Here is a 25,664-nt window from a genome sequence, read left to right on the forward strand (position 1 = left end):
CTTGTTTATTTGCTGGTGTTTTGCTTTTTGAGTCTGTTTTTACTCATAGTGAACCGTTTTGTAAATGTGTAAAGGTCTCCGCTTGCGAGATGAATAAAGGATTATCTTATCTTATCTTCGTTCTATACTGACACTTTCAGCACCATGGACAGAGGCTAAATGTTCACCACATGCTGTATTCTTATCATTTAGAATCTTATCATTATAATTTCAGACGTATTTACTACCTAAAGGCAGTTTTCTACATTTCAAACATAAACCTCGTTTTATGTGGGCTGTGGCCCAGATACAGCGTTGCGGCCAATGACAGTGTCAGCGTTTGTTGAACAAACTGTACTGACCTGCTGCCAGTAGTTTTAACAGTATGCAGTATTATCAGTGTTACTTTTTGTGTAAATGTTAAGATAATCATTTTTTACCTATTTTTTTAGGTCCTGTTAGTTCTCACATTAGATTGTATTGAAAATTGTTGATTTTTCTTATTAGATTGCGGTTGTATGGTACTTCCTCCGTTTGTACTCTAAGAGACGCTGTTGATCAGTGAAACCGAGTTGTTCCTGGGATGAAGGAGAGAAAGAGGAGGGAGGAATACACTGTCTTCATACCAGGAGGTACTCGATGGAAATACAGACGATCTAAAAGAACAGTTTTTTGATAAATAATAATCAAACAACTTTGTTTGTAGTTGATGCAGCACTGTTAAACTGTGATATAACTGGCTTTGTAGTTTAGCTGTGGTTTAATTTTCAACTGGATTTTTTTCTCCGTGCGCAATGGGGACACACCAGCACGGATGGGGAAAATGGCTGCTGTGTGAGAGACTGATATGGCAACTACTAAAGCTTGTGTTCATGATGTGCACCATCAATGGTCAAATCCGTTATTCAATACCGGAGGAGATGAAGAAAGGTTCTCTGATCGGTAACGTAGCCCAGGATCTAGGTTTGGATCTGAAAAGGCTCCGTTCCGGCCGGGCTCGTATCGTTACCGGAGAAAACCACCACTACACCGAGTTGAAGACAGACAAAGGGATTTTGGTTGTGAACGAGAGGATCGACAGAGAAGAGCTCTGTGGAGAGGTGACACCGTGCAGTTTCAGTTTCGAAATAATTTTAGAAAATCCCATTGAACTACACAGAGTGACCGTAGAAATATTAGACATGAATGACCACTCCCCAACATTCAAAAGTAACGTAATTAATCTGGAAATTAGTGAATCTGCAACAATAGGATCTCAGTTCGACTTAGAAAGTGCATATGACCCCGATTCAGGGGTTCACGGCTTGAAAAATTATGTTTTAACTCCGACAGACAATTTTGTTTTAAAGCAACAGTCCAACGCTGATGGAATCAAATTTGCTGTGATGATTTTACAGAAGCCGTTAGACAGAGAGATGCATCCACACCTCACTTTGAAACTCATTGCAGTAGACGGAGGAACGCCACAACGATCTGGTACAGTCAATGTAGAAATTACTGTCCTTGATGCCAATGACAATCCTCCAGTTTTTAATCAGTCAATTTATACTGCTGCAGTGACAGAAAATGCACCAGTAGGTACATATATTACAACTGTGAATGCTTCAGATGCCGACAGTGGGTCGAATGGCTTAATCACATATATGTTTTCTAATGTTAAAGGAAAGTCTGAGGGACATTTTGAAATAGACAGTTTATCTGGTAAAATAACTGTTTCTGATGTTATTGATTTCGAGAAGGACAAGAAATACGAAATACGAGTAATTGCTAAAGACCAGGGCGGTCTTAGTGACGCAGCAAAAGTCGTGATTGACGTCACTGACGTAAATGATCATTCTCCAGTTATAAATATAATGTCCTTCTCCAGCCTGGTTTCAGAGGATGTCCCTCCTGGCACAACTATAGCTGTTTTTAATGTAAAAGATGCAGACTCTGAAAGAAACGGTCAAATAACATGTTCATTAGATTCTGTTCTTCCCTTCAAAATCCAGTCTTCTTTAACAAATTATTACAATTTGATTTCAGCTGGTCCCTTTGATCGTGAAGCTACACAAGAATATAACATAACCATAACTGCAACCGATTTAGGGTCACCCCCACTTTCTACAAACAAAACTCTACAACTGAAGATTTCTGATGTAAATGATAATGCTCCACTCTTTAATGAACCGAAATATTTTGCTTTCATTGTCGAAAATAATGTCCCAGGCCTATCAATATTCAGGGTGAGCGCACGAGATTCTGACTGGAATCAAAACGCCAGAATTTCATACTTTCTGGAAGAGTCGCAGGTTAGTGGCAGCCTAATATCCTCTTATGTTTCCATAAACACTGAAACCGGAGTCCTCCATGCAGTACGCTCTTTTGATTATGAACAAATAAAGCAGCTTGAATTCACCGTCAAAGCTCAGGATGGAGGCTCTCCTCCACTCAGCAGCAACGTGACAGTTAAAGTAATGATCCAGGACCAGAACGACAACCCCCCTCAGGTCCTGTACCCAGTCCAGACTGGTGGATCAGTGGTGGCTGAGATGGTGCCTCGTGCAGCAGATGTGGGCTATCTGGTGACTAAAGTGGTGGCAGTTGATGTGGACTCTGGACAGAATGCCTGGCTGTCGTATAAACTGCAGAAAGCCACAGACAGGGCGCTGTTTGAAGTGGGCTTACAGAATGGAGAAATCAGAACTGTCCGCCAAGTGAGTGATAAAGATGCTGTGAAACAAAGACTGACTGTTATAGTGGAGGACAACGGACAGCCGTCTCGTTCAGCTACAGTCATTGTTAACGTGGTGGTGGCTGACAGCTTCCCTGAAGTGCTGTCTGAGTTCACTGACTTTACACAGGACAAGGAGTACAATGACAACCTGACTTTTTACTTGGTGCTGGCTTTGGCTGTAGTGTCCTTCCTCTTCATCACGTGTGTGGTGGTGATTATATCAGTGAAAATCTACAGATGGAGACAGTCTCGCATCCTGTACCACTCCAACCTCCCTGTGATTCCATATTATCCACCACGTTACTCAGACACTTTGGGCACAGGGACTCTCCAGCACGTGTACAATTACGAGGTGTGCAGGACGACTGACTCCAGGAAGAGTGACTGTAAGTTCGGCAGAGCTGGTAGTCAGAACGTGCTGATAATGGACCCAAGCTCTACAGGAACCATGCAGCGGATACAGAGTGAGAAGAGCATCCTGGATGAACCAGACTCTCCTCTAGAGGTCAGTTATATCTAAAAGAAAATGTTTTTGACACGTTTGTTCGATATCCTGCCTCTCGTTTGTAGATTGTCATGAAATGACATCGTTGCTCACTTCTGAATGTTTTTTTTTTATGTTTTGTTTTGTTTCTCACCTGGATTCATGTCACTGTAAGATTGCAGATTTTCTTTTCATTTCAATAGATCTCACAGCGTTGTGCTTTCTATTACAGGAAATCCTTCTAGTGTTTAACCTGTTTTTTAGTTCAGCACCTCGGACAGCGCCACAGTTGCCTTATTTCAAGAGCTTTGAACGTTTCCCTGATAGACAATTCACGGTTTTCTGGTGAAGTTAGAAATGATTATTTTCATAGTTTATTTTAGATTCTGATTGAATATTTTGAGTTTTGTTAGTCTATAGATTTCAAAATAACGTTTTATGAATGGATGTCGTGTCAGTACAAACTGCATTGGGCAGTATTCCGAATACTTTGTGGCCTTCGTTAATATTTGAGACATTAAACATTTGAATTTACATGGTAAGAGGAATCCTCAGTTTTAACTGCGGAGTTTCCTGGCAGTTGGTTGCACCTGATTCAACAGCATACATCAACATGATGTTTTTCGGGGCTTACTTGTCAATGATACCTCACAGGGTGATACAGTACGTGTTATGTACTCGGGTATTTTGATTTCCAATTTTACAATCTTGGAAAGGAGTGTGATATTATAGTTTTTGAACGGCATTGTGTACAGAACAAGTTCCTGTAGTTCGTGTGTTTGTTCGTTATAGAGTGCCTTTCTGTCTGTTTGGGAGAGGAAGAGGTAAAGGAAACTTTCCTTTTCTATTTCATTATTTTTTGACTGTTCACTCAGACTGAACTATACATAAAACATACATACGTATAATGTTTTTTAAATATACTTTTTGTAGTAAAATGTAGGTCTGCACGTGTGACTTGGAAAGAGAAACAGAAAATATAATTTCCCTTTTTCCTCAGTATTCTGTAGTTCAGCATATCGAACTCTTAGGGCCGCTGTCGGCCAGTCAGTGTGAGTTCAGGAGAAGTATTCAGCAGTACCTCCCCCGTTATATATTAAAGCTCGAGAGGAAAACAGAAGGAGCAGTACATAATACGGAGATCAGAGATCTAAACGTTTATTTTGACGAATATTGTTCATCTAAAATTGTAACTTCTGGATTTATTAGTGATGAAATCCATCCTGGATACATAAAAGGATTGCGTCTGCAAACAAAAAACATCATTCTACTTGATTTTTTTCCGCGTTTCATTTTGCAGGAACATGACGGAGGGAACAATGATACGGCAAGTGCTGCTCTTTATCTCGGTTCTCTATTTCAATTCAGTTGTTGGGCAGGTCAGCTACTCCATCCCAGAAGAAATGCCAAAAGGCTCTTTCGTTGGGGATATCGCGCAGGATTTGGGTTTGGATGTGAAAAGGCTGAGATCAGGAAAAGCTCGCATATATACGGGAGACAGTGCAGAGTACATCGAGTTGGATAAAGAAAAGGGAGTCCTCCTCGTCAAAGAGAGAATAGACAGAGAGGCCATCTGCGCACAGGCGGTGCCTTGTGCTTTGCATTTCCAGGTCATCCTAGAGAATCCTATGGAATTTTATACTATTACTGTCGAAGTTATGGATATGAACGACAACGCTCCGATTTTTAAAAGGGGGGAAATGAAATTCCGAATTAGTGAATCAGCTATCACAGGTGCAGTGTTCTTGTTACAACAAGCGATGGACCTGGATGTTGGTGTTAATGGCCTTCAAAGTTACATGTTAAAGCCCACCAATAACTTTGCTTTAAGGCTGCAAAATCAAGCAGATGGAAGTAAGATGGTAGAAATGGTTTTACAAAAACCTTTAGATCGAGAAAAAGAGGATCGTCTGTCGCTTATATTGACTGCAGTGGACGGAGGCGAACCGCAGCTCTCGGGGACCGTTCAGATTCACATCAATGTGCTCGATTATAATGACAATGCTCCAGTTTTTACACAAAAAATCTATAAATCCACCATCAGAGAAAATTCGCCCCCAGGGACACAAGTAGTAATCGTCAGTGCTTCCGACTTAGACGAAGGTCTCAATGGTAAAATATCTTATGCTATAATGAATCTACTGGACAATGTGTCAGAATTGTTTGAGATAAACAAAGAGATTGGAGAAGTTACTCTTATTGGCAACATTGACTTTGAAAAAAAGCGTCAATACCAAATACATGTCCAGGCCTCTGATGAAGGAGGATTAACTGACTCATGCAAAATTATAGTTGAAATAACTGACATAAATGACAACATACCTGCTATCAATGTCATGTCTAAGTCCAGTGCAATAAAAGAGGACATTAATCCTGGCACTGTTGTTACAATGATAAATATCCAGGATCCCGACTTCGGGGAAAATGGAAAAGTGAAATGTTATATTAACGACAATATTCCATTCACAATTTCATCTGCATCAAATAATTTTTTCAGTTTAACAACAGACAGTGATTTAGACAGAGAAGTAGCCTCTGAGTATAACATCACAGTGACGTGTTCTGATGAGGGAGTGCCCTCCCTCTCCAGCAGCGTCACTCTCACCTTACAGATCTCTGATGTGAATGACAACGCGCCTGTCTTTGAGAGGAGCTCATATGAGGCCTACATTGTAGAAAACAACACACCAGGCCTCTCTATATTCACAGTGAAAGCCAGAGACGCTGACTGGAACCAGAATGCCCGTGTTTCTTACATCCTGGAGGACTCCTCTGTTAAAGGAGTGCCAGTCTCCTCATATGTGTCCGTCAGTGCTGATAGTGGAGTCATCCATGCAGTGCGCTCTTTTGACTACGAGCAGATCAAAGACTTCAGGTTCCTCGTCAAAGCTCAGGATGGAGGCTCTCCTCCACTCAGCAGCAACGTGACAGTGAAGATAGTGATCCAGGACCAGAACGACAACCCCCCACAGGTCCTGTACCCAGTCCAGACTGGTGGATCAGTGGTGGCTGAGATGGTGCCTCGTGCAGCAGATGTGGGCTATCTGGTGACTAAAGTGGTGGCTGTTGATGTGGACTCTGGACAGAATGCCTGGCTGTCGTATAAACTGCAGAAAGCCACAGACAGGGCGCTGTTTGAAGTGGGCTTACAGAATGGAGAAATCAGAACTATCCGCCAAGTGAGTGATAAAGATGCTGTGAAACAAAGACTGACTGTTATAGTGGAGGACAACGGACAGCCGTCTCGTTCAGCTACAGTCATTGTTAACGTGGTGGTGGCGGACAGCTTCCCTGAAGTGCTGTCTGAGTTCACTGACTTTACACAGGACAAGGAGTACAATGACAACCTGACTTTTTACTTGGTGCTGGCTTTGGCTGTAGTGTCCTTCCTCTTCATCACGTGTGTGGTGGTGATTATATCAGTTAAAATCTACAGATGGAGACAGTCCCGCATCCTGTATCACTCCAACCTCCCTGTGATTCCATATTATCCACCACGTTACTCAGACACTTTGGGCACAGGGACTCTCCAGCACGTGTACAATTACGAGGTGTGCAGGACGACTGACTCCAGAAAGAGTGACTGTAAGTTCGGCAGAGCTGGTAGTCAGAACGTGCTGATAATGGACCCCAGTTCTACAGGAACCATGCAGAGGATACAGAGTGAGAAGAACATCCTGGATGAACCAGACTCTCCTCTCGAGGTTAGCAATTTAAGTTATTCTGATCAAAAAAAAAAAATGCAACACTTCAGAAAAAAAATCGTAAACTTGACTTACTGATTTGAGGATTTAATATTTATTTTTGAATAGGGGCTTGTACAGCAGAGACTTTTCGTTTTTCTTTCCCCCCTCTTCTTGTTTGTAAACTTGTATTCATATGATAAGAAAGTTCATTTGTGACGAAGCAGGATACACGTTTTACTGCTAGTGTTTTGTTTTACCTTTAACCGTTTACGAATTGATTATTATGACTTAATTTTGCGGACAAGTTAAGTCTTCGTCTGCGTACAAATGACACGACATTACAGTTAACGCCAAATTGCAATTTTGCGTGCATATGATACGCCAATCCCTGCCACTAACTTCTACGCGCACGCTTTATCTGTCATGACGTCACCAGCGAAGTAGCGTGACAGTACAAGAATGTAGATAACTTTCGTCAGGAGTCAAGGGGTTAACCATCCCAGAATCTATTCCTTCACCAGTCGGGATGTGTTGCAAGTCAGTCTGCTGGTTAGGCCTATAGGACAGGGGTCTGGGAGGGGCCAAAGACAACTATTCTACCCTCTCCCAATCCTTTTTCCTAACCTTATCCAGCTGGGACGTGCTGCAAATCGTATCATATGCAGGCAAAATTGCAATTTGGCGTCTGCAGGACACGTAATTTGAAAGTGTAATGTGTTATTTGTACGCAGATTGACGAGACCGGGTAACAATAATCCACCCACAAATTAAGCTGTTAAGACCCTGGTTGTCTTTTTATATGCACAACACATAGTCCCTCCAGGAACAATGTCGGGCCTTTTTTTGTCAAGATTTTGCATGATCTCCTTGAAGGATGAAAACAATACTTAATGATTTCGAATGTGGAACATTTTTGGAGAAATGCAGCTCTTTCCGTCTTCTCTAAGGCGCAGCATTTGCGCAGCGTTGTTGTGTTTTGTACGTCTGGTGTCTCTTCCAAATGTTGGGCTACAATACTTGTTACCCTGCATACAATCGTGTAGTACATGGGATTGAACTCCTAGGGCCGCTGTTGACTAGCCTGTGATATCTGCGGGGCAGGTTTCAACTGTTCCTCCCCCATCGTCTTTCTTTTCTCATACCAGAGGGATACAGACACACATAGCGAATATTGCAGAAAGCAGCCATTACAAACACGGACATCTACACTGAACTGTTTATCAATTATTCTTCATTTTGTCGTGTATGTTGAGGAAATATAAAGGATTTTTTTTCTTCTCACATTGGGACAGCAGTGGGATTCCTGCTTCATGGAAATGCCGGACAGAACAATGAGGTGGCAAGTGCTGTTGTTTATCTCCATCATTTCTCTGACTTCGGTTCTCGGGCAGGTCAGTTATTCCATTCCCGAGGAAATGGCTAAAGGTTCATTAATCGGTAACATCGCTCAGGATTTAGGTTTGGACAGAAAAAGACTAACCTCGGGCAAAGCTCGGATTTTTACAGGAGACAGTGCAGAGTACATTGAGCTGAACAGAGAACGTGGCGTCCTTCTTGTCAAAGAAAAAATAGACAGAGAAGCGCTCTGTGCACAGACGACGCCCTGTGCTTTGCATTTCCAAGTAATTTTAGAAAATCCCATGGAACTATACACTGTTGTTGTCGAAATTACAGACATAAATGACAACACACCGATGTTTGAAAAATCTGATATGAAATTCAAAATAAGCGAGTCAGCCGTAATCGGAGCCAAATTCTTGTTAGAGAGGGCACTCGATCCTGATGTTGGCTTGAATAGTCTACAGAGTTACTTTCTGACAAAAACCGACAATTTTGCACTGAGATTGAAAGATCAGCCTGATGGAGAAAAGATAGTTGAAATGGTTTTACAAAAACCACTCGACAGAGAAAAAGAAGAGGAGATGTTTTTAGTGTTGACCGCAGTAGATGGAGGAGAACCAAAACTGTCTGGTACAGCACAGATACATGTCACAGTTTTGGACGTTAATGACAACGCGCCAGTTTTTACTAAGTCGATTTATAAAGCTGCAGTACCTGAAAACTCACCTAAAGGGACCGTAATAACCAGAGTCAGTGCTTCAGATGCGGATAAAGGCTTTAATTCAAAAATATCTTACTCGATATCTAATGCTGCGGCAGATGTAAGGGACATGTTTGAGATTAATGAAATTAACGGGGATTTGATCTCGAAAAGTCACGTAGATTATGAAAGGGCACGTTACTATCAAATACATGTGCAAGCCAGTGATGAAGGAGGGCTTACAGATTCATGTAAGGTAACTGTAGAAGTAATAGACATTAATGACAACAAGCCAGTTATAAATATTATGTCACAAACGAATGTAATTCTCGAGGACTCTAAACCAGCAACAGTAGTGACTATGGTCAATGTTCAGGACTCAGACTCAGGAGATAATGGCAAAGTTCATTGTACAATCAATGAACACATTCCTTTTACATTAAAGCCAACATCAAGTAATTTCTTTAACCTTGTAACAGACAGTGATTTAGACAGAGAGGTCGCCTCTCAGTATAACATCACAGTGACGTGTTCTGATGAGGGAGTGCCCTCCCTCTCCAGCAGCGTCACTCTCACTTTACAGATCTCTGATGTGAATGACAACGCGCCTGTCTTTGAGAGGAGCTCATATGAGGCCTACATTGTAGAAAACAACACACCAGGCCTCTCTATATTCACAGTGAAAGCCAGAGACGCTGACTGGAACCAGAATGCCCGAGTTTCTTACATCCTGGATGACTCCTCTGTTAACGGAGTGCCAGTCTCCTCATTTGTGTCCGTCAGTGCTGATAGTGGAGTCATCCATGCAGTGCGCTCTTTTGACTACGAGCAGATCAAAAACTTCCAGTTCCGTGTCAAAGCTCAGGATGGAGGCTCTCCTCCATTCAGCAGCAACGTGACAGTGAAAATAGTGATCCAGGACCAGAACGACAACCCCCCACAGGTCCTGTACCCAGTCCAGACTGGTGGATCAGTGGTGGCTGAGATGGTGCCTCGTGCAGCAGATGTGGGCTATCTGGTGACTAAAGTGGTGGCTGTTGATGTGGACTCTGGACAGAATGCCTGGCTCTCGTATAAACTGCAGAAAGCCACAGACAGGGCGCTGTTTGAAGTAGGCTCACAGAATGGAGAAATCAGAACTATCCGCCAAGTGAATGATAAAGATGCTGTGAAACAAAGACTGACTGTTATAGTGGAGGACAACGGACAGCCGTCTCGTTCAGCTACAGTCATTGTTAACGTGGTGGTGGCGGACAGCTTTCCTGAAGTGCTGTCTGAGTTCACTGACTTTACACAGGACAAGGAGTACAATGACAACCTGACTTTTTACTTGGTGCTAGCTTTGGCTGTGGTGTCCTTCCTCTTCATCACGTGTGTGGTGGTTATTATATCAGTGAAAATCTACAGATGGAGACAGTCTCGCATCCTTTATCACTCCAACCTCCCTGTGATTCCATATTATCCACCACGTTACTCAGACACTTTGGGCACAGGGACTCTCCAGCACGTGTACAATTACGAGGTGTGCAGGACGACTGACTCCAGGAAGAGTGACTGTAAGTTCGGCAGAGCTGGTAGTCAGAACGTGCTGATAATGGACCCCAGTTCTACAGGAACCATGCCGAGGATACCGAGTGAGAAGAACATCCTGGATGAACCAGACTCTCCTCTAGAGGTCAGTTGAACAATGTAGTGTCTTTATGTTTTATCTTTTGGGCCGTTGTTTCATTGACAGTCGCCGTCTGTCGTTGAAGTTTCATTTTCAGTACCATGGATAGCGTCTGACCAGGAATCTCTCAAAACACTCTCTCACTGCTTCTCTCCTAATTGTGTGTGCTCAAGAAAGTGGTGAGATGTTCTGGGATTACGATTTTTCTGTGTGTTTGTTGTGTATAAAATGGCTTGGCGATCCGGTTTAACTGCAGTTTATTGTGCTTATAGGATATTGTAAAATACAGTACATTACATCTGGCCCCTTTCCTCTTTTCCAGCAGTGGTGTATTTACCCATCCATGTGGATGTATGTATTATTTTTTTACAGGGACCTTTAAAATAAATAAATAAATAAAATAACATATTTCGGTTTATATTAGAATATGATACTGTAACAGGTCTTGCTGTTTCAGTCATGTTGACAGATAGGAATGAGAAGATTAGGTGATATTTTGATTCAGCCAATCATGTTTAAGAACGCATTTTGTTGTATCACATTAAATTCCCAGCTAAATTCTTATCTCAATATTTTGTCATGTAGTTCAGCCTACTGAACAGAGAGAGACGCTGTTGGCCACCGAGTTGTTATGGAAGCGTTTGTAGCAGTACCTCCCCTATAGCTGAACATATTAGATTGTGAAATACAGAGAGGCAGAGTTACGAGCTGAGACCGTCGTGAACAGCACAGGCCAGGACTGCACAATGGGATTTCTTTGTTCCAGATTTTAGGATAAGTGTCACCTCGAGGACCGTATTTCTGTATTCATAGCTCAAAATCGGAACCTAAAGGCAGAGGAACAGTGGATATTTCGTTTTTCTTCAACGGCGTGTTGACCGGAGTGATGGGACGACAAGTGCTGTTGTTTTTCTCCATGCTGTATCTCGGTGTCGTTCATGGGCAGGTCAGCTATTCTGTTCCTGAAGAAATGAAAAAGGGGTCTCTGATAGGGAATATAGCCCAAGATTTGGGTTTAGCTGTGGATAGACTGAGGTCCGGTAAAGCTCGTATTTATACTGGCAACACTGATGAATATATTGAGTTGAGGCGAGACAGAGGAGTCCTCCTCATTAAAGACAGAATAGACAGAGAAGCGCTGTGTGGGGAAACAATGCCGTGTGCGCTCCATTTTCAAATGATCCTGGAAAACCCAATGGAGTTTTATACGGTTACAGTTGAAATTACAGACATAAATGATAATCCACCTACATTTGAAAGGAGCGAAATGAAATTTGAAATCCCTGAATCGGCCCTTACTGGAGCTCGATTCGTCTTAGAGAAAGCCATAGACGATGATGTCGGTGTAAACGGCTTAAGCAGCTACGCCCTAAATCCAACTGATAATTTTGCGCTGAAAACCAACAGTAGAAGTGATGGCACTAAACATGTCGAGATGGTTTTACAGAAACCATTAGACAGAGAGAATCATGAGCATATATCATTAATTCTGACCGCTCTAGATGGTGGTGAGCCACAGCTCTCAGGGACAATGCAGATTGTCATCACTGTTTTAGACACAAATGATAACCCACCTATTTGTTCAAAACCTGAATACAAAGCAAGTGTTGCAGAGAATGCTGCTGTTGGCACCGTAATAACCACCGTTAGGGCCACAGATAAAGATAAAGGCATGAACGGAAAAGTAACATACACGGTGTCAAAATCCGGAGTAGCCTCTCTTTTCAATATCGATGCCGACAGTGGTCTATTGACCTTAAAAGGAAATATGGATTATGAGAAAAGGAGACTTTATGAGCTGGACGTTCAGGTGTCAGACCAAGGAGGATTATCTGACGCGTGTAAAGTAATCGTGGATGTGACAGACACAAATGATAACCCCCCCTCGATTAACATTATGTCCAACTCCCACACAGTATCTGAGAATATGAAACCAGGGACGGTTGTAACTATGCTAAATATTCAAGATCCGGACTCGAATGATAACGGCAAAGTTATGTGTGTTTTAAACGAACATATTCCCTTTGCGATTAAATCAACAACGAATAATTTCTTTAGCGTTGTAACAGACAGTGATTTAGACAGAGAGGTCGCTTCTCAGTATAACATCACAGTGACGTGTTCTGATGAGGGAGTGCCCTCCCTCTCCAGCAGCGTCACTCTCACCTTACAGATCTCTGATGTGAATGACAACGCGCCTGTCTTTGAGAGGAGCTCATATGAGGCCTACATTGTAGAAAACAACACACCAGGTCTCTCTATATTCACAGTGAAAGCCAGAGACGCAGACTGGAACCAGAATGCCCGTGTGTCTTACATCCTGGAGGACTCCTCTGTTAACGGAGTGCCAGTCTCCTCATATGTGTCCGTCAGTGCTGATAGTGGAGTCATCCATGCAGTGCGCTCTTTTGACTACGAGCAGATCAAGGACTTCCAGTTTCGCGTCAAAGCTCAGGATGGAGGCTCTCCTCCACTCAGCAGCAACGTGACAGTGAAGATAGTGATCCAGGACCAGAACGACAACCCCCCTCAGGTCCTGTACCCAGTCCAGACTGGTGGATCAGTGGTGGCTGAGATGGTGCCTCGTGTAGCAGATGTGGGCTATCTGGTGACTAAAGTGGTGGCTGTTGATGTGGACTCTGGACAGAATGCCTGGCTGTCGTATAAACTGCAGAAAGCCACAGACAGGGCGCTGTTTGAAGTGGGCTTACAGAATGGAGAAATCAGAACTATCCGCCAAGTGAGTGATAAAGATGCTGTGAAACAAAGACTGACTGTTATAGTGGAGGACAACGGACAGCCGTCTCGTTCAGCTACAGTCATTGTTAACGTGGTGGTGGCGGACAGCTTCCCCGAAGTGCTGTCTGAGTTCACTGACTTTACACAGGACAAGGAGTACAATGACAACCTGACTTTTTACTTGGTGCTGGCTTTGGCTGTAGTGTCCTTCCTCTTCATCACGTGTGTGGTGGTTATTATATCAGTGAAAATCTACAGATGGAGACAGTCTCGCATCCTGTATCACTCCAACCTCCCTGTGATTCCATATTATCCACCACGTTACTCAGACACTTTGGGCACAGGGACTCTCCAGCACGTGTACAATTACGAGGTGTGCAGGACGACTGACTCCAGAAAGAGTGACTGTAAGTTCGGCAGAGCTGGTAGTCAGAACGTGCTGATAATGGACCCCAGTTCTACAGGGACCATGCAGAGGATACAGAGTGAGAAGAGCATTCTGGATGAACCAGACTCTCCTCTAGAGGTGAGACATTCGACATATTGATCTCCATCTATTAGAGTGTTGGGGAATTTACAGGGGTCGTCTTGTCGCTCACATAATAGTCGGTGGCACTTCAGCACCATAACTCCTGGACAGTTCCTCTATCTAGCGGTTAAATGTCGCTATAGCATACTGTTTCATATGCTTGACGTTGTCCGTTTATTAAGTTAGCATTTAGTTGTGTCGTCATTGTTATTATTCTTTCTAATGGGAATTTATACCAACTCATAAAAAATAATTTGGCCATAATATTTCAATTACACTACATAAATTGATGTTCACGTTTTTGAAACATACATTATTGTAGTTTTATTGTAAAATTCTGCTTTTATAATTTTAAAGGATCTTGGGGAAAAAATGCATCGTCATTCTCATCTGTCTGTGTTCATGATGTCCCTGCTTTGTACAGTGAAGGACGCTGTTGGTCATTTTAAAGTGATATACATTTTATAGTGGTAAGTCATTTGGGTATAGGTCACGTGATCTTAAGCCCAAATTACCTGTAAATGTAATGTAGCCTCAACCTCCTTTTTACAACACAGGGTGATTTTTTTTTTCCAATAGTAATGGGTTAACGTGTTGTTATTCTGGTAATTGTAACAAGCATAGCAGTAGTAATAGCAATGGTTGTTGTAGAGATACTTGAAGAAGGAGTTGTCATGGTCATAAGTTGTAGTAGTTGATAATAGAAAACGCAGATGGATTGCTATTCATAGAACTTTTTTTCCAGATATATCTCCTTTTCTTATACAAAAAGGTGATGCAGTCTAATCTTTTTTTAATTCGTCCGATTTAATTACTTCGGACATTGACATAAATAGTAACGCCATATGTTGCTACTTTTTTTTTATTCACTATCGTTATAACTGTTAGACATATGGTTTTTATTTGGTTCTCTCTATTATTTTAACATAAACATCATACTGAAGGAAATGATTTTCCGTGTTATTGTCCCCTTTCAGTCGTTCATTTGGAATTCATATCCACCGAGTCCTGTACACTTAAAACATCACACAACCACCTTTTCTCCGATTGTTTACATGTGCTCTTTATTCATTGTAATTTAGCAGTAAATGGATATATTTCAACATCGTATTTTCGTTGCAAACATGAAAAGTCCAAGATATTACTTGAGAAGATGTATCTTAACGCCATTTGAGATTGTTTGAATTATCTTCATCTGGGCTACATTTTAGTTAGTCTTCTGTAGTTTTATTGTGTGGACTCTTAGGGCCGCTGTTGACCAGATTGTCTGCGGAAGAGAGGAGGTTTGCAGCAGCACCTCCCTTCTAACGTCGACACTATACAGAGAGAAGTCGACGGTGAAAGGGCTTGCAAGACTGGATACTGGATTTCTTTCAAAGATATAGGATACATTTCATCTTGTAAAGCATTTTAACAACGACTGACTTTGGGAGCTGTTCATGTGAGATTTGTACTTTGAATCTGGGGTGTATTTTGTGTTTGGATTACAAACGGATTGTGGAGCCTCACTGAGGGAGAAATCCGAAAGAACAATGAATTGGCAAGTATTGTTGTTTATCTCGTTCCTATCAATCGACTCAGTTTTCGCTCAAGTCAGCTACTCTATTCCAGAGGAAATGTCAAAAAACTCTTTAGTGGGAAACATAGCGCAGGATTTAGGTTTGGAAATTAAACGTCTAGTTGCGGGCAAAGCGAAGATCTATACGAGGAACAGCAACGAATACATCGAGCTGAACAGAGAAAGAGGAGTCCTCCTCGTCAAAGAGAGAATAGACAGAGAGGTGTTGTGCACCGAGACGACGCTCTGCGCTTTAGATTTTCAGATTATTTTAGAGAATCCAATGGAATTTTACAGTGTAAATGTCCAAATCACAGATATAAACGATAATGCACCAACATTTGAAAAAAGTCAGATGAAATTTAAAATAAGCGAGTCAGCCGTGATCGGAGCTAAATTTGTGCTCGAAAGAGCTGTGGATCTCGATGTTGGGATTAATGATCTACAAAACTACGAGTTAAAACCGACTGATAATTTTGCTCTTAAATTGCACAATAACGCTGACGGCAATAAACACGTAGAGATGGTGCTACAGAAGCCTCTGGACAGGGAGAAACAGGAGCAGATATCTCTGATTTTGACGGCTATAGATGGAGGAGAGCCGCAGATGTCAGGAACAATGCTTATTGTCATCACAGTTTTAGACGCTAATGATAATGCCCCTGTTTTTACACAGCAAACATACAAAGCTACAGTTACTGAAAATTCCCCTAAAGGCACCGTTGTAGCCACTGTTACAGCCTCAGATGCAGATCAGGGTTCAAATGGAAAAATAACGTATTCTATTACAAATACCTTAGACAATGTTAGGAACATGTTTGAGGTGAGTCGGGAGAATGGCGAAGTAACTTTAATTGGAAATATTGACTTCGAGAGGTTCAGATTTTTCCAAATCAACTTACTTGCCAGTGACGAAGGCGGACTCACAGACTCGTGTAAATTAATTGTCGATGTTCAAGACGTAAATGACAACGAGCCGGAGATTAATATTATGTCGAAGTCAACTGTTATTTCAGAGGATGCCAAACTAAATACAGTCGTTACAATGATTAACATCGGGGACAAAGATTCGGGGCAAAATGGCATTGTGACATGTTTTATTAACGAAAATATACCTTTCATTTTAAAAACGTCTTCAAATAATTTCTATAGTTTAGTAACAGACAGGGATTTAGACAGAGAGGTCGCTTCTCAGTATAACATCACAGTGACGTGTTCTGATGAGGGAGTGCCCTCCCTCTCCAGCAGCGTCACTCTCACCTTACAGATCTCTGATGTGAATGACAACGCGCCTGTCTTTGAGAGGAGCTCATATGAGGCCTACATTGTAGAAAACAACACACCAGGCCTCTCTATATTCACAGTGAAAGCCAGAGACGCTGACTGGAACCAGAATGCCCGTGTGTCTTACATCCTGGAGGACACCTCTGTTAACGGAGTGCCAGTCTCCTCATATGTGTCCGTCAGTGCTGATAGTGGAGTCATCCATGCAGTGCGCTCTTTTGACTACGAGCAGATCAAAGACTTCCACTTCCTCGTCAAAGCTCAGGATGGAGGCTCTCCTCCACTCAGCAGCAACGTGACAGTGAAGATAGTGATCCAGGACCAGAACGACAACCCCCCTCAGGTCCTGTACCCAGTCCAGACTGGTGGATCAGTGGTGGCTGAGATGGTGCCTCGTGCAGCAGATGTGGGCTATCTGGTGACTAAAGTGGTGGCTGTTGATGTGGACTCTGGACAGAATGCCTGGCTGTCGTATAAACTGCAGAAAGCCACAGACAGGGCGCTGTTTGAAGTGGGCTCACAAAATGGAGAAATCAGAACTTTCCGCCAAGTGAATGATAAAGATGCTGTGAAACAAAGACTGACTGTTATAGTGGAGGACAACGGACAGCCGTCTCGTTCAGCTACAGTCATTGTTAACGTGGTGGTGGCGGACAGCTTCCCTGAAGTGCTGTCTGAGTTCACTGACTTTACACAGGACAAGGAGTACAATGACAACCTGACTTTTTACTTAGTGCTGGCTTTGGCTGTGGTGTCCTTCCTCTTCATCACGTGTGTGGTGGTTATTATATCAGTGAAAATCTACAGATGGAGACAGTCTCGCATCCTGTATCACTCCAACCTCCCTGTGATTCCATATTATCCACCACGTTACTCAGACACTTTGGGCACAGGGACTCTCCAGCACGTGTACAATTACGAGGTGTGCAGGACGACTGACTCCAGAAAGAGTGACATGAAATATGTGCAGCCGATGAGTCAAAGTTTAGTCAGTGTGGATGATGCCGGGACTGAAACACCTCAGGTGGACAAACAACTAACGGGCCACTGTTCTCAAATGTCAACATTGGTGAGTGAAATGTTAAATTATTCATGTTCCCTTTCACTTTCTACATACATTCCTTTCTTTACATGTCTCGTGTAGTTCGATGAAGATGCACGCTTACATCTATACCACCGTCCTGGTTGAACTGTCCGTGGTGCTGAAACGGCCGAAGGATTCATTTGAGAGTTTGTAAACGATTCTTGTTGAATTGAATGGTTATTTTGTCTTTCAAAGGCCTATATTACTTCATAAGAGACGTCATATTATGCTACATATGATATTAAGTACTAGATGGCTGTTGCTTGCTTCTCCTAAAAGTATACATATCCCTCAACACTGCAATAATAATAATAATAGTTATTTTTAAATTGAAATGAATTATGAGTTACTTTTCCAAAATGTTCAGAATCTAAATACCTTCTACAAGTATATATATCCATAAGCATATATTAGTAATTTTTTTGTTTGACTCATTAGTGGGTGTATTTTAGAACTTTTTATTTTCCCTCTTTTGGTCCTCTTTTTGCATTAGACCTGCTCTCTACGATTAACATTTTATTTGTGTCAGTGTTATAGTGTGAACTGTAGATCCTCGTCAATGTAGTCAACTACAACAGTTGTGGACTTGCTCGATTCCGTTTTTTCCCCAATAATAAATGCTGTTGTGGCACATCACTTCACCGATGGACAAGAGTATATCCATTGTATACCATCCCATCATTAAACGTGTTTTACGTTTTAAAATAGTAGAAGATGAACTGTTATTGTAGGTCACAGAATGGGTTTGTATTAGTATTTTCACCACCTACATTACCTTGGATGGGCTCTGAGCGCCGCTGTTGATACATCACTGACTCCGTTTCTCAATGAGCAGAGCTGCGGTCCACCTCTTGTGCTCATTTCTGTGTTTTTCTGCTCGGTGAGAAGAAGGTATCGTCCGAGGTGGTTTAAATAGCAGCATTTACGGTGGAATCTCTAGATGAAAATACACTAAAATCTTCAGTTGTTGGACTCTGATGCACCAGTTTTCTTTGGAAAGAATTGCTTCGCCTTTACGTCTGGATTATGATGTTTTTTATTGGGATCACCGCTCTCAGAGGCCCATGGCAAACACTGGTTGTCACTCTTTGTCTTTTCACGCTAAGCTCAGTAAGTGGACAGGCTCGATACTCGGTACCGGAGGAGCAGACAGAAGGTTCTTTTGTTGGAAACATTGCTCGAGACTTAGGTCTGGATGTGGCGAGGCTCATATCAGGAAGAGCACGTATTATTATGAAAGGAAGCCGACAGTACGTTGATTTAAACCGGGACAAAGGCACACTTGTTATAAAAGAGCGAATCGACCGAGAAGAACTGTGCGGAAAGACGACGCCCTGTAGCTTCAGCTTCGAGTTGATTTTAGAAAATCCAATCCAGCTTTATCGGGTAACAGTGGAGGTAGTTGATATAAACGACAACAGCCCGTCCTTTCCAAAGGATGAGATCAGCTTGAAAATTGTGGAGAGTGTTGCATCAGGGACTCGTTTTTCACTAGAGAGCGCAGACGACCCCGATGTTGGTATCAACGACATTCAAAAATACACACTTAAACCATCTGATCATTTTAAATTGGAAGTGCAGAACCAGCCTGATGGAGGGAGATACATCGAAATGGTTTTGCAAAACCCGTTGGACCGAGAGAAAGAGGAGACTCACTCACTCGTGCTGCTTGCTTCAGATGGAGGAGAGCCTCACAGGTCAGGGACGGTGCGTATTTATATCACTGTGCTGGATGCTAATGATAATGCGCCAGTGTGTAGTCAGCCTGTTTATAAAGCAGATGTCAGAGAGAACTCTCCTGTAGGAACAGTGGTGACCACTGTCAGTGCGAATGACGCAGATAAGGGTGTAAATGGAGAGGTAACTTACTCCATAGCTCATGTTGCCAGAGAAGCAAAACGGCTTTTTGAGGTAAATGTAAAATCTGGAGAGATTAAAGTAGCAGGTAAAGTGGATTTTGAAAAATCTCAAACATATCAATTAAACGTTCAGGCCAGTGACCACGGGGGATATACAGACACGTGCAAAGTTATTATTCAGATCATTGACGAGAACGACAACGCGCCTACAATACAACTGATGTCTTTTTCTAACTCGATCTCCGAGGACTCTCCCCCAGGTACAACTCTCGCTGTTGTTAACGTTGATGACGAAGACTCTGACGGAAACGGTGTCGTCAAGTGCTCCATTAACTCTGACCTCCCATTCAAAATGGAGTCTTCATTAACAGGATATTACACGATTGTAACTGAAGACTTCTTAGACAGGGAAAGTGTTCCTGAGTATAATATCACGATCACCGTCTCTGACAAAGGCTCTCCGCCACTGTCGAGCAGTAAGACGATCAATGTCAAAGTTTCTGACGTGAACGACAGCCCACCTAAGTTTGATCAATCAGAATATAGTAAGACTGTACCAGAGAACAACCCTCCCGGAGTTTCTGTTTTCACTCTCAGTGCTAGTGATGCAGACTGGGGTCAAAACGCTCGTGTTTCTTACCTACTGGAGGAGAAGGAGATTAATGGGGTCGCTGTGTCTTCACTGGTGTCAGTAAATTCAGAAAGTGGTGTCATTCATGCAGTGAGGTCGTTTGATTTTGAGCAAATCAAGTGGTTTGAATTCAACGTCACTGCTCGTGATGCTGGATCCCCTCCTTTGAGCTCAGTGGCTACAATAAGAATAGTGATCCAGGACAAGAACGACAACCCCCCTCAGGTCCTGTACCCAGTCCAAACTGGTGGATCAGTGGTGGCTGAGATGGTGCCTCGTGCAGCAGATGTGGGCTATCTGGTGACTAAAGTGGTGGCTGTTGATGTGGACTCTGGACAGAATGCCTGGCTGTCGTATAAACTGCAGAAAGCCACAGACAGGGCGCTGTTTGAAGTGGGCTCACAAAATGGAGAAATCAGAACTATCCGCCAAGTGAGTGATAAAGATGCTGTGAAACAAAGACTGACTGTTATAGTGGAGGACAACGGACAGCCGTCTCGTTCAGCTACAGTCATTGTTAACGTGGTGGTGGCGGACAGCTTCCCTGAAGTGCTGTCTGAGTTCACTGACTTTACACAGGACAAGGAGTACAATGACAACCTGACTTTTTACTTAGTGCTGGCTTTGGCTGTGGTGTCCTTCCTCTTCATCACGTGTGTGGTGGTTATTATATCAGTAAAAATCTACAGATGGAGACAGTCCCGCATCCTGTATCACTCCAACCTCCCTGTGATTCCATATTATCCACCACGTTACTCAGACACTTTGGGCACAGGGACTCTCCAGCACGTGTACAATTACGAGGTGTGCAGGACGACTGACTCCAGGAAGAGTGATTGTAAGTTCGGCCGAGCTGGTAGTCAGAACGTGCTGATAATGGACCCCAGTTCTACAGGAACCATGCAGAGGATACAGAGTGAGAAGAGCATTCTGGATGAACCAGATTCCCCATTAGAGGTCGGTAAAAGAATGTTACCTTTTTTCGTGTATGGTTTGTTTTACTTTCTCATGTAAAGCGTATGTTTATACTTCTAAATGTTGTCCTACCCAGTCTTTTTCTGCACCCAGGATTGCATCCCTTAGACACTTTAAAATCAAATATTGACTGTTTTTTTAAATTTCCTTCGTACATTTATTTAGCTTTTTTGCATTTCTGATCACGTCAACTTGAAATTTGGAGTCAGCGGAATCTAAGTTGGTGTTGTGAAGTTTGTCAAACAATAGTTATGGATTTTAATCTAAGGTAATTTTATTTTATATTATTTTTTATTTTTTTCCCAGTGTACCTTGTAGTTCTCTTTGTAATGAGTCCTAAGTTGGGCTTGAATTGGCCTAACTTCTTTTGAGTCAGTAATAAAGCTCTGGAGTGAGACATCAAGTCGGTATGTGATTGAAACCAAACAATATATTTTGGTGTTACTTTTTAAAAAAAATATTTATATTCCTGTGGGTTGAGCACAAACAGTATTTGTTTACTGAATTTTCAAGGCATTTTTTGTATACACATTATTGGCATCATAATTTATTATTTTGCAATAGGTGATATGAAATGTTTGAAAAGCTGTACAGACAGGTCTCAATTCAGCACCTCGGCCAGCGACATTTTTAGACTTAGCCTCATCCTCTCTGTCCTGATGTTATTTCTTTTAAATTCATTATCAATGTACTTTTCCCACATTGTTTTTTAATTACGTTAAATTAGGACAATATTTTGTAATGTATATTCTCTTCTATATCTTGACAATGATTTGTGTCTTCATGTTCACGTATTTATAGTTGATTTACATTTTCTTGCAGTGACTATGCTGGAGAAATTAACTGATGTTTCCTCGCTGTAGTTTTGTATTACGGACTCTTAGGGCCGCTGTTGACCAGAATGTGCACAGTTGAGGGTGGGTTGTAGCAGGTCCTCCCATGTGACGTTACAATATTAGAGCGAACACGACAGGACAGTGCAGACATTCGGGATCTGTAGAATCTCTTCTTACAAAAACGATGATACGAGACACCCATATTCCATGAAAGGATTGCATTACTCAGTTGCGTTTTTGACACTGAATTGGAATTCACATTACGAATTATATTGCCTATCTGTGGAAAGCCGTTAGGAAAACAGCGGATAGAACAATGGAAGGACTGGTGCTGTTGTTTATCTCTTTTCTTTCCCTTGGCTCTGTATTTGGGCAAGTGAGCTACACTATTCCGGAGGAGATGGCCAAAGGATCTTTAGTCGGTAACATTGCACAAGATTTGGGTTTGGAAACGAAACGTCTGGCGTCAGGTAAAGCTCGGATTTATACCAGAGACAGCGACGAATACATGGAGCTGAATAGAGAGAGAGGAGTCCTCCTTGTTAAACAGAGAATCGACAGAGAGGCGCTGTGCAGACAGACGACGCCGTGTGCTTTACATTTCCAGATTATTTTAGAGAATCCTATGGAATTTTACAGTGTAACTGTCCAGATCACAGATATCAACGATAATGAACCAACCTTTGAAGAAAGTGAGATGAAATTTAAAATAAGCGAGTCAGCCGTGATCGGGGCTAAATTTGTACTAGAACGAGCTGAAGATCTCGATGTTGGGATCAACGATCTTAAAAGCTACGAGTTAAAACCGACTGATAATTTTGCTCTTAAATTGCACAATAACGCTGACGGTAATAAAAACGTAGAGATGGTGTTACAAAAGCCTTTGGACAGGGAGAAACAGGAGCAGATATCTCTCGTTTTAACTGCTGTAGATGGAGGAGAGCCACAGATGTCAGGAACAATGCTTATTGTCATCACAGTTTTAGACGCTAATGATAATGCCCCCGTTTTTACACAGCAAACATACAAAGCTACAGTTACTGAAAATTCCCCTAAAGGCACCGTTGTAGCCACCGTTACAGCCTCAGATGCAGATCAAGGCTCACACTCTAAAATAACGTATTCTATGACAAATAAATTTGATGACATTAAAATGCTTTTTGAAATTGATAAAGAAATTGGTGCAGTCACTTTAATTGGAAATATTGACTTCGAAAGGTCGACAAGTTTTCAAATAAATATACGTGCAAGTGATGACGGAGGGCTCACAGACTCCTGTAAGTTAATTGTTGATGTTCAAGATGTCAATGACAACAAGCCTGAAATTAATATCATGTCGAAGTCAACTGTTATTTCAGAGGATGCCAAACTTAATACAGTGGTTACAATGATTAACATCGAGGACAAGGACTCAGGAGAAAACGGAAAAGTGCAATGTTTTATCAATGAAGATTTACCGTTCGCTTTAAAAACATCAACACAATTTTTTTATAGTTTAGTAACAGACAGTGATTTAGACAGAGAGGTCGCTTCTCAATATAACATCACAGTAACGTGTTCTGACGAGGGAGTGCCCTCCCTCTCCAGCAGCGTCACTCTCACCTTACAGATCTCTGATGTGAATGACAACGCGCCTGTCTTTGAGAGGAGCTCATATGAGGCCTACATTGTAGAAAACAACACACCAGGCCTCTCTATATTCACAGTGAAAGCCAGAGACGCTGACTGGAACCAGAATGCCCGTGTTTCTTACATCCTGGAGGACTCCTCTGTTAACGGAGTGCCAGTCTCCTCATATGTGTCCGTCAGTGCTGATAGTGGAGTCATCCATGCAGTGCGCTCTTTTGACTATGAGCAGATCAAAGACTTCAAGTTCCTCGTCAAAGCTCAGGATGGAGGCTCTCCTCCACTCAGCAGCAACGTGACAGTGAAAATAATGATCCAGGACCAAAACGACAACCCCCCACAGGTCCTGTACCCAGTCCAGACTGGTGGATCAGTGATGGCTGAGATGGTGCCTCGTGCAGCTGATGTGGGCTATCTGGTGACTAAAGTGGTGGCTGTTGATGTGGACTCTGGACAGAATGCCTGGCTGTCGTATAAACTGCAGAAAGCCACAGACAGGGCGCTGTTTGAAGTGGGCTCACAGAATGGAGAAATCAGAACTATCCGCCAAGTGAGTGATAAAGATGCTGTGAAACAAAGACTGACTGTTATAGTGGAGGACAACGGACAGCCGTCTCGTTCAGCTACTGTCATTGTGAACGTGGTGGTGGCGGACAGCTTCCCTGAAGTGCTGTCTGAGTTCACTGACTTTACACAGGACAAGGAGTACAATGACAACCTGACTTTTTACTTAGTGCTGGCTTTGGCTGTAGTGTCCTTCCTCTTCATCACGTGTGTGGTGGTGATTATATCAGTGAAAATCTACAGATGGAGACAGTCTCGCATCCTGTATCACTCCAACCTCCCTGTGATTCCATATTATCCACCACGTTACTCAGACACTTTGGGCACAGGGACTCTCCAGCACGTGTACAATTACGAGGTGTGCAGGACGACTGACTCCAGGAAGAGTGACTGTAAGTTCGGCAGAGCTGGTAGTCAGAACGTGCTGATAATGGACCCCAGTTCTACAGGAACCATGCAGAGGATACAGAGTGAGAAGAACATCCTGGATGAACCAGACTCTCCTCTAGAGGTTAGACTGATATAAGACGTTTTTATGCACCATTTCCTTTTACACAATTCCAGTCTCTAACACCTAGTTTGAATGAATGGATACATCATATCAAGATTCGATCATCACTACATTGTTTCCTTTAAACCTCTCTTCAATAATACTATTTGAACAGTGACCTATTGGTTTCATGTCTGGGTTCGTTTTATTCAGACCTCATTGCTTAACTTAACAATCCTGATATACATCACATTAAATATTTAAGACTAATCTGTTATCTTGTGACGTAACTTATTACAGACGTAGAAGTTTAACTGTCGTTTTCACTTTGTAACTTTTAATTCTGTGTTGACGCTCAGCTGGTTTTCCTGTATTACATGCAACACTCAACCTCTGACTCTCTGTTGCACGCTGGTCACTTGTGTAGAACCTGACGAGTATTTAATAGAATATTGAATTTCAATTTGTCTTCGTTTCGGGTAATATTTTTTAGGGACATCAATCTCTTAAATGTTGCTATATTTTCGGACATCATTAGGAGTTTGTTCAGAGGACTTGTGCAGTGATTCTGTTCAGCAGTATGCATTTTCCAGGACCTTGGAGAGAGACAGTTGCTTTATTAGCTTCTTTCACCTCTAGTTACTGTTAACCATTCTGCTATGTTTTTCTTATCATAGTACAACAACAGTGGATTTTCTTGGTTTTGTAACTCATCTGATCATTTTGTGATAATTTTGAAGACTCAAATATTCGTATATGATTATTCTTTCCGTACACATCTTTTTTCAAAAACTACTGCAAAAATACCCACATAGTGTAACAGAACATTTACGTCATTCAAAGGTTTAATCGTCATAATACCACTAAATCTCAAATCATTGTCTTTAAACGTTTGACATGTTATCAGCAAGAGT

At 42.2% G+C, this 25,664-nt stretch overlaps 4 protein-coding genes across 17 annotated transcripts in view; all 4 read left to right on the top strand.

Moving 5' to 3' along the window:
- The window catches only part of LOC306829013 (protocadherin gamma-A11-like), a 36,134-nt gene extending 22,138 nt beyond the window's left edge, over positions 1–13,996 (top strand). For both annotated transcript variants that reach the window (XM_079351829.1, XM_079351830.1), the window contains exon 2: positions 13,841–13,996. In XM_079351829.1, coding sequence (XP_079207955.1) covers positions 13,841–13,861 — 21 coding nt within the window. In that variant the 3' untranslated portion in view covers positions 13,862–13,996. The remainder of the gene's footprint in view (positions 1–13,840) is intronic.
- The window catches only part of LOC306828998 (protocadherin gamma-A11-like), a gene marked incomplete at its 5' end in the record, with an annotated part of 180,141 nt that overhangs the window by 60,228 nt on the left and 94,249 nt on the right, over positions 1–25,664 (top strand). The window contains one exon of one of the 13 annotated variants that reach the window (XM_079351783.1): positions 20–3,200. The exons of 9 other annotated variants lie outside the window; for them this stretch is intronic. In XM_079351783.1, coding sequence (XP_079207909.1) covers positions 774–3,200 — 2,427 coding nt within the window. Of the gene's footprint in view, positions 1–19; positions 3,201–4,097; positions 6,884–14,161; positions 17,755–25,664 lie in introns of those variants that run through there. 3 more of the 13 variants (XM_079351801.1, XM_079351791.1, XM_079351799.1) reach the window with 3 other exon arrangements.
- LOC306829022 (protocadherin beta-16-like) lies at positions 7,010–10,972 on the top strand. Its single transcript, XM_079351840.1, has one exon. The coding sequence runs from the start codon at positions 8,176–8,178 to the stop codon at positions 10,588–10,590; it is 2,415 nt and encodes an 804-aa protein (XP_079207966.1). The 5' UTR covers positions 7,010–8,175; the 3' UTR covers positions 10,591–10,972.
- Positions 10,980–25,592, top strand: LOC306829041 (protocadherin gamma-A10-like). Its single transcript, XM_079351860.1, has 3 exons — positions 10,980–11,615; positions 18,986–20,124; positions 23,680–25,592. Exons 1-3 carry the CDS (start codon positions 11,462–11,464, stop codon positions 24,784–24,786), a joined length of 2,400 nt encoding a protein of 799 aa, XP_079207986.1. The 5' UTR covers positions 10,980–11,461; the 3' UTR covers positions 24,787–25,592.

This window comes from Symphodus melops, assembly GCF_947650265.1.
Source record: "Symphodus melops genome assembly, chromosome: 9".
Taxonomy (NCBI): Eukaryota; Metazoa; Chordata; class Actinopteri; order Labriformes; family Labridae; genus Symphodus; species Symphodus melops.

What these genes read in the sequence shown, in the direction of transcription:
- LOC306829022 (XM_079351840.1), top strand. Translation starts at nt 8,176, where the DNA reads ATGGAAATGCCGGACAGAACAATGAGGTGGCAAGTGCTGTTGTTTATC.
- LOC306829041 (XM_079351860.1), top strand. Translation starts at nt 11,462, where the DNA reads ATGGGACGACAAGTGCTGTTGTTTTTCTCCATGCTGTATCTCGGTGTC. An exon ending in TGTGGATAGACTGAGGTCCG is followed by an intron (nt 11,616 to 18,985) that starts GTAAAGCTCGTA and finishes GGCTCATATCAG; the next exon opens with GAAGAGCACGTATTATTATG. An exon ending in GTAAGACGATCAATGTCAAA is followed by an intron (nt 20,125 to 23,679) that starts GTTTCTGACGTG and finishes CTCACCTTACAG; the next exon opens with ATCTCTGATGTGAATGACAA.